Raw genomic sequence first — 14,133 nt, 5'->3', positions numbered from 1 at the left:
TTCCTTGAAGCACCTCTCACAAATTGGATTGGTTTGGTGGTAGCGACGGACATTTCCGGCTCTTTTCAGTGAGCCGGCTCGTTCGGCTCAGCTCACCAAAAAGAGCTGGCTCTTTTGGCTCCCAAACGGCTCTTTAAAAAAAACATGTTTTGTATTTTTTCAAGTCAAACAGTTTGCGATAGTTTGACTATGATTGGTGTTAAAACAATTCGAATTAAATTATTAAATGAAATCATACTCCACCTTAACCACAATGTATTTAAAAATGCATGGTTTGTTATGAAAAAGAATGCTATTAAACATTTTCATTTAAAGTATACATTTTTAATGTATAATAACAAAGTGCATATAAATCTAACCATTCAAAACGAATACAATCTGAACAGAATAATATAATATTGCACCATATCAAAGAAAAATAAATAACAATGTGCAAAACTGCAGCATCCCACTTAAAACATTAAACTGGTCCCTCTTTTCTCTTCTTTATTGCCATGTTATAACGAGCAGCACACAGCAATGCTGACCATATTTTGCTTTTATGAGAGATTTGCGTTCAGAAATGCAAGCTGCCCCACTTTCGAGGGGCTGATGCGGTTTCTTCTCTCAGTAATTATTTGTACCGTTTTCGAGAAGACCCTCAGAGGGAACGGCTGTGGCCACTATGCAGTGTCTCCCTGTCATGACTTTAGTAAGCTGTGGGTAGACAGAGGCCTTGTTCTTCCACCAGCTCAGAGGATCTGCAGATCTTTGGAGGGGGGGCTCCTCCAAATAGGATCGGACCTCCATTTATGGCATCTGCTGAGGGATTCCTTCGTGCTGCATCCCCAGTTGCCCTCTCATCAAACAGCATCCAGCAGATGTTTGTGGCACTACTGCTGCTGGTGCTTCTGCTCCATCTGATCCCTCTTCTTCCTGTTGCCCTGGTGCCTGAGTCAGCTGACTGCTGGGGCTGTCCCTCCCTGCTGCTGAGGTTATTCTTTGAAGAGCCTCATCAATCGCTCTGGCATCACTGAAGGCTAACTTCTTAAACCTGGGGTCAAGTGCAGCGGTTTCTGATAGCACGTGATTATATTCCATTCTGTGGAACTTTCTGTCCATTGATGAACATAGGGTGTCCATCAACTCTGTCACATGTCCTGTGGTTACATTTGCTTCTCTCTGTTGGCTGGCTGTGATTCGCTGCAGACCCTTACACAGGAGTATAATTTGAGGCTGTCACATAGCTGAAAAGAGAGAACAGTAACTTATTAGTTCAGGTTCATGTTTTGTCTACTGATACTACATTCTCATCTACATATATAATACTGGATTAAATAATGATGTAGTAATAACTGCTTACTGTACCTCTCTCCATGGATCTCCACAGTGACCTGCTCAAAGGGTTCCAGGACTCTGCACACCTCCTCCACCATCTCCCATTCCTCTTTGGTCAGAGCATCAATAGGTGCATTGACAATGACCAGGGTAGAGATGATGGCATCCTTGGACTCAAGAAACCACTTCAACATATAAAATGTTGAATTCCACTTTGTAGTGCAGTCTTGTTCAGTCCTCAGCTCAGGCATCCCCATCTGGCGTTGTGTAGACTTGAGTTTTTCAGCACCTACTGTGCTCCTGTGGAAGTATTCCACAGCTGCTTTCACTTTGTCCACAGTGAGCTTCATCTTCAGAGCATCTCTTACAATCAGGTTGATTGTGTGGGAAAGACATGGATGATGGGTCAGTCCATTTAAACATTTTCATGACTTTGGTTATGTTCGCTGCATTGTCGCTAACACAACAGACCACTGAAGAAAGATACCGAGAACAGTTAGACTGTGTTTGAACCGACCTGGCAGGAATTGAGAACACTTATGAGGACAGGGAGGACTTCTCAAGGTTTCTCTAATCTCGGGGGAATGGAACTGTTGGCTGGGTAGGGATACACAGTGGTGAGAACCATGAAGAAGGATAAAACTCACATACTGTTTGTGTGTATGTATGTGCGTAGGATATCTACTGTTTGTGTGGAAGTATGTGCGCAGCTATAAAATGGATGTCTTTGTATTCTTGACCTTAGAACGTTCTCGTGAATAAACTGTACTAACCTTTTGCATGAGCTGAGTCTTTGCCTAATTATTATTATTATACCCATGGTCTTACAAACCTCGGGGATTGGTCAAAGCTATTGATTGATAGTTATTATCATTGGGATTGAAAATTCTCGTGACAAGCTGTGCATAGAACCGGCTTTATATGAGATTTTGTTTTGGCAAATTCTAAACTATGCTCTAACATTGTCTACATTATTAAAATGCATCCAAATGCTACTGTGCTTCCGACTCATTTTCCAGCTGTTGTTTTCACAGCTGTCCTTCCTCTCTCTCCTCCTCGGCAGCTAAGTGTGTGACTGTGAGTGAGTTGGCTCGAGCCTCCCTCACGCATCTTTGGTTCATTGGTTGACACTGCGTGTCTGATTGACAGGAACAACAGGTGAGGCTGTTAGTCTGAGCAGACAGTCAGAACGAATGTGTGTGCGCTTGAGCATTTAGGCCTACATTTTCTTTCGTTTTGAATTAGTTAATTCTAATAATTTAAATATTTTGATTACTCATATCTTAATTTTTGTAGATTTTTATAAATAGATTTGGCTCTTCTGATATGCGAGCCGGCTCCCAACGTTCATCTACAAGAGCCGACTTGTTGGCGAACGACCCATCACTACTTGATGGGAATTTCTTACAGTACCTTATGGTCAAGCGGCACCCATGACAGCTCAATAGGGTTGAGATCCGGTGACTGTGCTGGCCACTCCTTATAGACAGAATACCAGCTGACTGCTTCTTCCCTAAATAGTTATTGCATAGTTTGGAGCTGTGTTTTGGGTCATTGTCCTGTTGTAGGAAGAAATTGGCTCCAATTAAGCACCATCCACAGGGTATGGCATGGCGTTGCAAAATGGAGTGATAGCCTTTCTTCTTCAAGATTCCTTTTACACAGTACAAATCTCCCACTTTAGCACCACCAAGCACCCCCAGACCATCCCATTTCCTCCACCATGCTTGAAAGATGGCGTCAAGCACTCCTCCAGCATCTTTTCATTTTTTCTGCGTCTCACGAATGTTCTTCTTTGTGATCCGAACACCTCAAACTTAGATTTGTCTGTCCATAACACTTTTTTCCAATCGTCCTCTGTCCAGTGTCTGTTCTTTTGCCCATCTTAATATTTTATTTTTATTGGCCAGTCTCAGATATGGCTTTTTCTTTGCAACTCTGCCTAGAAGGCCAACATCCCAGAGTCGCATCTTCACTGTTGACGTTGAGACTGGTGTTTTGCGGGTACTATTTAATGAAGCTGCAAGTTGAGGACTTGTGAAGCGTCTGTTTCTCAAGCTAGACACTCGAATGTACTTGTCCTCTTGCTCAGTTGTGCACCAGGGCCTCCCACTCCTCTTTCTATTCTGGTTAGAGCCAGTTTGCACTGTTCTGTGAAGGGAGTAGTACACAGCGTTGTACGAGATCTTCAGTTTCTTGGCAATTTCTCGCATGGAATAGTCTTCATTTCTCAGAACAAGAATAGACAGACAAGTTCCAGAAGAAACTTCTTAGTTTCTGGCCATTTTGAGGCTGTCATTGAACCCACAAATGCTGATGCTCCAGATACTCAACTAGTCTAAAGAAGGCCAGTTTAATTGCTTCTTTAAATCAGCACAACAGTTTTCAGCTGAGCTAACACAATTGCAAAAGGGTTTTCTAATGATCAATTAGCCTTTTTAAAATGATAAACTTGGATTAGCTAACACAACGTGCCATTGGAACACTGGAGTGGTGGTTGCTGATAATGGGCCTTGGTACGCCTATGTAGATATTCCATAAAAAAATAAGCCGTTTCCAGCTACAATAGCCATTTACAACATTAACAATGTCTACACTGTATTTCTGATCAATTTGATGTTATTTTAATGGACATAAAATGTGATTTTCCTTAAAAAAACAAGGCCATTTCTAAGTGACCCCAAACTTTTGAAAGGTAGTGTAGGTGTAGACCTTATCGTGAAATGCTTACTTACAAGCCCTTAACCAACAGTGCAGTTCAAGAAATAGAGTTAAGAAAATATTTACTAAATAAAATGGTAAAAATAAAGAAGTAACACAGAATTACATAACAATAATAAGGCTATATACAGGAGGCACCGGTACTGAGTAAATGTGCGGGGGGTACAGGTTAGTAAAGGTTATTTGTACATGTAGGTAGGGGAAAGGGGCTATGCATAGATGATAAACAGTGAGTAGCAGCAGTGGGGGATCAATGTAAATAGTCCAGGTGGCCATTTGATTAATTGTTCATTAGTCTTATAGCTTGGGGATAGATGTTCAGGACCCTTTTGGACCTAGACTTGGTGCTCCAGTATGGCTTGGGTGACAGGAGTTTGACAATTTTTTGGGCCTTCCTCTGACACCGACTGGTATATAGGTCCTGGACGGCAGGAAGCTTGGCCCCAGTGATGTATTGGGCCGTACGCACTACCCTCTGTAGCGCATTACGGTCAGATACCGAGCAGTTGCCATACGAGGCCGTGAGGCAACCAGTCAGGATGCTCTCGATGGTGCAGCTGTATAACTTTTTGGGGATCTGGGAACCCATGCCAAACCGTTTGTCTCCTCAGGGGAAAAAGGTGTTGTCGTGCCCTCTTCACGACTGTCTTGGTGTGTTTGGACCATAATAGTTTGTTGTACTTAACATTATTATGCAATGGAAGACGGGTGAAACGATCTAACAATATTTCTAATCAATCTAAATTCAAGAACACCCTATCCTGACTCATGTAAACCACAGTGTTATTTTTAATAGCAAATAATACTCAAAAGTGATTCTCCATCAACTTAAAAGTTGATGTGAGGTGACACCTGCTGGTCAAATTAAGGAGAGAAAACAATGAGCAAAAAGGTCGTAAGGGGCCAGTGGACTGGATTCAAAATGTCACATGTTGATATGATCCAATTTCAACCTCAGTTACTAGGCTATCCCACGTTACGTCACTATGTATAATTCTATCACATCAAGAACTGAAATCCTGCCATGCCTTCCCTATACATGTAGAACCAGTAGTGAGACTATTGAATGAAAAAGAGAAACCATGTTCCCCAGCAACTGAAAGCACACAAATACAAGGTAGACAACAGATTGGCTGGCTGACACAGTGTACAGACACACACACACAAAGAGACTATGTACAGGCACACACACGTTTAAGAATACAGCTTTACTAATAAGGCCCAAGCAAGAATTGTTTAAAAAAAGAAGAGCATTCAGCAAGTGATATTGGTGTGATATTGTTGTCCACAAAGAGTGGACATCACCACAGAGAGGTTACATTGTTCCAAAGCGTTAAGGAGAAATTCATGAAAACATTGGGAGTAGCAATAGAAGTGATGACTACATAGATGACAATATCATCATCGTAAAGTCAATTCATGTCAATCATTCTATCTTCTGTTCGCCCATCTCCTTATTCAGCTCTTCATAAGTAGCCTCTTCCTCCTTGTCGTCTCCCTCGTCTGCCCGTGAGTTAGGGACCCAGAGGCCAGAGTCAATGCATCTCTTCATGTGGACCTTAGCCTCCTGACGGGTGGGAACAATGACATTCAGAGCACCAGTTTATAACAACTTCAGGTTTTATGTCACTATTCAGTGTGCCTTTACATTTGTAGTACAATGTATGTTGTCATATGCTTGCCCTGAGCACGTGGAAGACAATATAACAAAAGAAACACAGGAATGGATTTGGTTTTGTAACCTACCGTTGGGTCCAGCTTAGTGATGACAGTCTGCAACATGGCAATGTCCTTCTCGTCAAAACATTTCTGCATCTCCTACAAAAAGGACAAAATAAATGGCTTCACTAACTTGCAAAAACAGAGATAGGGATGATGATGATTATGATGGAAAAACGGTGCTAAATGATGGAGGAGGTGCAGCAGTAGATGTCCTGTACCTCAGGTAAGGACTCATACACCTCGGCTGGATCCAGTCCTCCGGGCCCCAGGCGTTTCTGTCTCTCCTCCTCTTCGTACTCCTTCATGGCCCTCTCGATGCGGATCTTGGCCCTGCCGCGCACCCTCTGCTTAAAGGACTCCAGCTCATCATTGAAGGCATCCTGATACTGCTGATCTGCAGTCTGAGCGAGGGAAATGTAACTGTTAGTCTATATGCTTTGCTATTGAGTCCAAGTGGGAAATGTATTACCTTTACACGCAAACAAACCTTTATCTTGTCGAAGAACTGACGGAAGCAACCGCGGGGATCCACCTTAAGGCTCTTAGCCAGCTCCAGGATGAACTGCATCACTATGGTCTGGTGGGCCACCTGCTCCATCAGCGCTTTCTTCTACAGGAGGAAAACACCAACAGGACACTGACATTAACCCTTGTGTATGCTCATCTGTATCAAGAAAAGGCAACTGCATGTGTACTTCGTACTGAGGCATGTTTGGGCAAATAAAGAGGATCAGACGATCACTTACTAACCTTATGCACCAAACATAAGAAAATGGACAGAAACAGGGAAGGACTACCTGGATTTGTTCAACAAGAAACACTATCGTTTTCTGTTTCATAACATTTTGCTACCCTGTGCCCTACTGAATATGGCCCTGATGAGTGTCCTCGGGGGTAATGTATAGTGGATGAAATCCCTGATGGGTTATTAGTGGTGAGGTTTGTCATATTACGGTTCTGCTCTCACCTCCTCCACCTCCAGGTCAATGCACATGATGACTAGGTAGTTGGCCGTCTCCTCACACACCAGGTGAGGGTTGTCTGATAGGTACTTCTGGCTGTCGTCCCAGCGTTTCATCATACCTGACAACAGAGACAGAGACCATGGCCATGACAACTACCCACAAAGAATGGGGACAACAAAGAATGGGGAAATGACTCTCACCAAAGTGTTTGATCTCTTTCTCATACTTCTCCACAAAGGTCTTGTGTTTCTGCTCTTTCTGCTCCTCGGTCTCCTCCTTCACATCTGGCTTAACATTCATAACACTCTAGGAGAGACAGAAGGAAAGAGAGAGATTGGAGTGGGGCAAGTCAAGTGGCATCAGCAAATAACCATCACCTGCAGCCAGTGAGAACCAATGGTTCCACACACTAAACCCACCTTGCTGAAGCCCTCCTTGCAGAGTGTGTCTACGTTCCATGGCATCTTCTTCTCTTCCCGCCGGTGGTCCTCCAGTTTCTTCTCCCAGTCTCGCTCCTCCTTCTTCAGCCTCTTCTCCTCGGCCTGTGCCTTGCTCAGCTCGGCTTTGGCATCGTCCGTGACTGAACTGGACAGATTCTTTGTCTTCTTCTGTGCTTCAGTCAACTTGCGCTTAGATTCAGCTAGCCCCTTCTCCAGGTCCTCACCAGCCTTTATGAACTGGTCCATTCGTTCCACACGCGCCTAGGTGATGGTGGGGAGAGGGGTCAGGACAAAGAGATCTCATCGAAGATAACAACGCCAAATGTTATGTTTATCTTTCCATTGCGTTTATCTGCGATAGCAGGCTGTTTACAAATTCTGCAAATCTAGAAAGCTAGCTAATAATGTGATAATTAGCTAACTTACAGAGACCAAGAAGCTATCAAATACATCACTCTAATTTATTTAAACCTTTAACTAGGCAAGTCAGTTAAGAACAGGGTCTTATTTACAATGACGGCCTAGGAACAGTTGGTTAACTGCCTTGTTCAGGGGCAGAACGACAGATTTCTACCTTGTCAGCTCGGGGATTCGATCTAGCAACCTTTCAGTTACTGGCCCAACACTCTAATCACTAGGCTACCTGCCGCCCCAAACGTTCGACATAACGTTACCTCATGTCTCCATTTGAAAAGGCTGGGTGTATCGATGTTTGGATGGGTGTCATCTTCATCATCTGAAACCTCAATGTGGTCCCACACGCTGTAGTCTATCCTACTTGTCATTCTAGCTACCTAGCTAGCAGGCTAAAACGTTGCTTGCAGCAAGAGCACGTTAAAAGTGAAAATAACAGATGTGAGTCTAATGATACAACGTAACTATCTAACTTCAAACCTTGTTAAAAATTATATCGGTAGCTAATATATTTACTATTGCTAAACAACAATAGTGCACAATGTAGCTTTAGCTTGCTATGGAGAAAACCCTAGACGTTTCCGTTTAGACGTTTTCCACGTCTCTACGTAAACTCGTCATTGAAGAACGTCAAGGCAAAGGCATGTGGGTGGGGCATAAGATTTTTATTATAAAAAAAGAAATATAAAGATTATTTAGTTGTTTTAATAATAATAGCCTACCATCATTGATAATAATAAAACCAACTGGCCATATAAATATACATTTGTCATTTTATTAGTGTTTTTATGCATGTAAAAAAAGAAAGAACATAAACAACAACGTAGATTTCCAAAATAAAGTTAATGGATAGCTTATTAATGGATATAATTATTCACATTACCTCGCGTTCTAGGGTTCTCCACACTGAAAGTGAACTGTATACCCTACATATATATTTAAACACATCAAAGTATACGTTATGTTGCAATAACAACAAGAATCAATCATAACACAATAATATGCTACTATAAACTATTACATGACCAAAGTCTTTAAAAATGTAAGGCGATTCCTTTTTTTCTGTGCGATGGTCTGGCTGACAATGATGACATTCTCACACCTGTAACAAAACCGTGCAATTGATATTAGAGAATTGATATTGATATTATATTCCCTCTGCTAATCCCCCAAACTTGGACTTTTGTTTTGTAAAGCCAACACTCCACTGTGGGAAAAGTCACATACCTCCGATGTGGCCCTTTGTACCTTCAAATAAGAACAATGGCTTCTATAACAAGTGTGATGGTAGGGAGTGCTAGTTCTATCCTCTAAATGTGTGCATTTAACAATGCCCCCTCACTGTGTCCTCCTACCTTAAGACTTAGTCTTGATGATGAACTGCTTACTCTTCTTGCCAATCTTATTAGAGGAAATGCAGGTGTAGGTCCCTGGAAGCAAGGAGGAAGAGGTAAAAACAGGTTGGTCCTCCATCTTCTCTTTGGGATCTGAAGACTGCCAGCTGTACACAGGACTGGGGCTTCCTGTAGCCGTGCAGTTTAATGAGATTTCATCCCCCACACCGATGTCCAGGGTCTCAGCCTCAGGACTGAGGAAGGATGGCGGGTCTGAGAAAATAAGTATAAGGGAAAGGGATGGATATTGCATATGAACGAATACACAAACACAATTGTATTTCATTGTTTCTCATGAAACTATTAATGGTTGGGTTGAGTGGATAGGCTCACATTGCACAGAGACGTTGAGAGGCTCTGATGTCACTGAAGGAGGTGGTTGTGGTCCCTCTGGTCCCAATTCCAGCTGAGCCACGCACTTGTACTGGGCTCCGTTATCAGCTTTGGTTGGGGTGATCAGGAGGATGGAGGATACTTGGACAGGGGAGGCAGGGGTCAGATCAGAGAAAGAGTGGTTGTAAACTTCAGTCTGCCCTCTGTACCACCTCAGGGTGAGGTATTGAACAGGGGCGATGTTCTGGACATCACAGAGCAGCTGGTACTCTTTCCCCTCCAACATGGGACCAGTGTGGTTCGCTGAGCTGATGGTGACACTGTCTGGAGTCTCTGTGAAATATCAGCTGGTTAGTGTGTCACGCAAAACACGTACATTTAGTAGTAGTCGTCACAAATAGAATTCATTATTATGAAGTATGGCCTGATGCATGTACTACAGCCATGCTCTGCCTTAAATTGTGCTAAGATAAAAAGCCAGCTTTATTTAGGCCAGGTTGACTCACTGTAAAGAATGAGGTTGAGTTTCTCCTCACACTGTCTGGGTGCAGTGAAGAAGACTCCATAGCAGATAGGCTCCTCGATCCAGTCGATCAGGCTGTCCACCTTCCATTGGACAGCACGGTCCTGTTGGGTGTGTGCTGCTCCGATGGCTGACTCCCAGCCTAGGACACGCACCGGGCGAGAGGCCTCACAGCTGACAGACACAGGCTCCCCAAACCCCACCACCACCCTGGAGGGTTTCAGCTCCAGAGAGCATCCTTCACCTGACACTGAGACATGGACAATATCATCATCACTATCATCATCGTTACATTGTCTTCATCCGCATCATTTTCACTATCTTTTTCACTATCATCATGATCATCACGTAATCTAATTAGAAAGGTCTATTATTGCTGGCATATCCGCAACATTGATATTTGTTAAATAAAATCACATTTACAGATACAAAGAATGTTGCTTGCAGTGATTTGATTGTGTGACTTTAGCAGGTGTTTATGATCTGTTTGTATCACTGTGGATATAAGATTGGGTGGGATGCAGGTTCCACTTTGCCATCATCTCTGGGTTGCACGTTTAATTTCAGTGGACAAAGCACAGGTAAATAATTCACACACTCATAAATTCAATATTATATAAGAGTATTTCGCCAAAGAGCTTTAAAACCACATATGACCGATTCTATTGCCAAACACGTCTTCAAACTACAAACTCGTCGATACAATGGGGGCCTCTACTGCAGATGTCCCATAACCCTTGACTCCACAGAGAATATATAAATCTTATGAATAATAAAATGTTGTCTCTTGTAACATCTTACCGGTGCAGAACATGCAAAAGGCTAGGATCCATTTTAGAAAGTTGTTTTCCATCTTTTTGCAGACTTTGCTGAGGTCCACTATGGTCGGAGTTGAAAGGCGAGTGGAATTCCGACTTGGTCCTGCTTGGCAACTCCAAAGTAAACTGTGATCACTAACAAAAGCCCTCCCTCACCAAACGAGGGCTCTCATACCGTAGTCTGTGTCTGACTGCAGGGCCCCGAGGGGGAGAAGAGGGGGCTAAGGACGTTTGACAGGCATCAAGGCCAGACCTCCTCAATGGCAACTCATTAGGCCTACATCCCACAGGGGAAATTCTTTCTTTAATAATTTATTTGTGGTTTAGTTAGAATCTGTATTTTCATGTTCAATGAGAGTTAATATAGCAGACCCATGATATATTTCAGCCCAAAATGTATTCCTACTCCTAGAATCACAGCCTAGATCTTTTGTAGTTCTGTTTGCTGTCATGTATTGTTACAGCAGCACAACCCCAAGCTATTCAGGTGACATCCCTTTTCTGTTTTTATAAAATACCCATATAGAGTTCTATGACTTCAGAAGAGTACTACGGTTACAATTTTCAGTTCTTTAATCTGAAATTAAACCCCAATGACCCGTGTTAACTTACCTCAAACGAAACAGTTCCCGTGTGACTGTGGATTCATATACATAGGTGGTTTGAGAGAACTCACAATGCAGTTCTACTCTCTTTTCTGCAGGCATGTTTGATTCCCATACGCACACTGCTTGGAGACCCCATGCTTTGTTAAGACTCAGCAGGTTGGATTGTTGGACTTGAGTTGTCCGGCATGTAGTGTGTAGGCCTCACACTGTGATCAGAATGTACCACCACTGCACAACAGCACCGGCCGTGACCAGGCTGCCAGAAACATTGCTCAGTAATTGGATGCTTATTGGGTGTATTTATAGAAGGCTCAGCTGCCAATCCTCAGTGTCTACAGTATGTCGACTCCATTTTGTGTTTCTACCCCGTGCCTTTGTTTGTTGTGGAAGTACACTACTGTACACTTGTTTCTGAAAATGATCATGTGTGTATAATATAAAATGCTTTTGCTCAAGGGCTAAATGTGCTGGCAAATTGCCCTTACAAGTCTACACTGCAGCCAGGTTGTTATAGCAACAGTCAGGCTGCACACACAAACTGTTTCTTGGCAAGGCAGAAGTCCCCTTCACCAGGATGAACCCGAGTGACACAAAAAGGACACACACTCAATTCTGAAAAAGGAAGTATTTATATGAGCCACTGTAGGCAGGATAACAGATGGACTTTCATGCTTCTCTTTAAATTGACCTTAGTTTGCACTGATTAGTATGGAGGTGTCAGTGTTACAGTGATGTATGAGAGAAAGGTTCCCAATGGCATACAAAAGACAGTAGAGGAACATGTCACAGTGAAAGACGGATTCTTTCAAAACTTTAACTCAATGAGCATAACTGGTTGATGTTTGACAGTGAATGCTGTGTATGTATGGTAAACATCACCTGCATTGTCGATGCAAAACTTTCAACCAATGTTGCAGCACCATTTCCAACTGTACCAATGCTATTCCAGCCCTGTGCACCTTACAAGCACCACTTCCAACTGTACCAATGCTATTCCAGCCCTGTGCACCTTACAAGCACCACTTCCAACTGTACCAATGCTATTCCAGCCCTGTGCACCTTACAAGCACTATTTCCAACTGTACCAATGCTATTCCAGCCCTGTGCACCTTACAAGCACCATTTCCAACTGTACCAATGCTATTCCAGCCCTGTGCACCTTACAAGTACCATTTCCAACTGTACCAATGCTATTCCAGCCCTGTGAAATTGTATTTATTTTACCAGGCAAGTCAGTTCAGAACAAATTCTTATTTTCAATGATGGCCAGGGGCAGAAGGACAGCTCAGGGATTTGAACCTTTCGGTTACTAGTCCGAAACTCTAACCACTAGGCTACCCTGCCACAATGTGAACTGAACATACTTTGCACTTAACACTGTAAACATACCTTGAAATATCTAGCATGAATTTGTTTTAAAATTGTTATAAAAAATAAACCCAAATCTCTGATTGTGATTCAACAAAAAAAGACAACTATTGAAGAACTGTGCCACTGTACTCTTGTCAAAACAGAAAGAAGTGGCAAGTAACAAAATCATCTCAGGGAATTGTTTCTACTTAACACGCAGTTTAGCAACTTCTTAAAGGACCATGTGAGCCACCTATGGTGAGATATGATTGTGTAGCCTATTAAAATACCTGAGATAGATAAAACACATTAGTGGCCTTTCTCTCCTCACAGCCCTGAGACTGTGTCCATGGGGTTCATGTCGGTATGCATGTCCGCTTCCCTATGGTCCACAGATATAGGTTGAGAAAGTGAAAGACAAACGATTAAAGCTATCATCAAACATACTGACAATACTGAGAATCAAGGGTGCTGTGAAGGGTGCTGTCAAGGGTACTCATATGAGTAACGTACAAGAAAAATAAAGTTCTGCAAATCACACAACAAATCTTATGAGAGATTCTTTGAAATGAACAACTTAGTGAGTGTTCGGGTCTCTTCTATAATTCATTAGGCCTAAGGATATGACTGTTTTTCAAAACAAAAAGCCTATTGAAATATTTAATATATTTTTCACAAGTTACATTTTAAATACTCAGAGCAGGTATTCCCAAACTGGGTACAATAGCAACGGGATGTCGTAACCCCCAGGGGTGCGAGCAATGCCGTCGGGGGTATGCAAAACAAAAATGTGATAAAAATATATATATATATATATATTTATTTATTTTTTATTTTTTTATTTTTTTTTGTCCGCCAAAAAATTCTTCACATTTTCAAACAAACCATTTACATTTTCGAGCTATACATTTGGGTGAGTTTTTTTCCCTCCTTAGTAGCCTCGTTTCAATGCCAAAAACAAAATTAAACCATCCAGTGTTCAGCGAAATAACAACACAATGTCAAATACAGGTAGCCTAGTCAAATAATTAACATCCAATCACATTAACCTTTACTCTCTCGCAGGAATTCCACTAGCGGTCTGTATGTAGCCAAAAGTTGCTGCTGCTCATTCCGTTTGCTCGAAAATGGATAAATGGTAAAAAAAAAGTAAGGCCCGCGTCCATAGAGACACATACCAGCTCTACTGGTAGTACTGCTACTACCAGCAGTACTACACCTGCACCTGTCAACGACACAAGTTGTTCTGCTTCCACGAGCACATCCAATGCAAGCATCAGTAATTCTACAGTTGTTGTTAGCCCAGCTAGCATGGACACTGACAGATGTGAATCTGATGCAGCCGAAGAGCTACTGCCCCCTTACCCGGGAAAGCACAGAACAGCAGACAGGGACGTTGGACCATCGAAGAGGCGCAAATAAGATGAGAACTACATTGATCTGGGGTTCACTTATATTGGGAGTAGTGCCTTTCTTCAGTCACAGAGTGTTATATGTGCAAAAGTACTATCTCACAACTTGATGAAAC

The 14,133-nt window shown here is 42.4% G+C and overlaps 2 protein-coding genes across 2 annotated transcripts; both read right to left on the bottom strand.

Annotated features, from left to right (window-relative positions):
• Window positions 1-5,227: 5,227 nt before the first annotated feature.
• On the bottom strand, window positions 5,228-8,223 carry LOC139577500 (hsp90 co-chaperone Cdc37-like). The gene is made up of 8 exons (XM_071404527.1): window positions 7,840-8,223; window positions 7,145-7,426; window positions 6,926-7,031; window positions 6,728-6,843; window positions 6,248-6,370; window positions 5,979-6,161; window positions 5,785-5,856; window positions 5,228-5,605 (listed from the first exon to the last, which is right to left on the bottom strand). Exons 1-8 carry the CDS (start codon window positions 7,948-7,950, stop codon window positions 5,465-5,467), a joined length of 1,134 nt encoding a protein of 377 aa, XP_071260628.1. The 5' UTR covers window positions 7,951-8,223; the 3' UTR covers window positions 5,228-5,464.
• Window positions 8,224-8,227: 4 nt separating this feature from the next.
• Window positions 8,228-10,797, bottom strand: LOC139577503 (vascular cell adhesion protein 1-like). The gene is made up of 5 exons (XM_071404542.1): window positions 10,631-10,797; window positions 9,813-10,079; window positions 9,307-9,639; window positions 8,935-9,186; window positions 8,228-8,681 (listed from the first exon to the last, which is right to left on the bottom strand). The coding sequence occupies exons 1-4, from the start codon at window positions 10,680-10,682 to the stop codon at window positions 8,936-8,938; spliced, it is 903 nt and encodes a 300-aa protein (XP_071260643.1). The 5' UTR covers window positions 10,683-10,797; the 3' UTR covers window positions 8,228-8,681; window position 8,935.
• Window positions 10,798-14,133: the final 3,336 nt, after the last annotated feature.

The sequence above is a fragment of the Salvelinus alpinus genome, chromosome 1 (genome assembly GCF_045679555.1).
Source record: "Salvelinus alpinus chromosome 1, SLU_Salpinus.1, whole genome shotgun sequence".
NCBI classification, from domain to species: domain Eukaryota; kingdom Metazoa; phylum Chordata; class Actinopteri; order Salmoniformes; family Salmonidae; genus Salvelinus; species Salvelinus alpinus.
Note: the sequence above shows the minus strand (reverse complement) of the source record. Positions and strands in the feature narration are given on the sequence as shown.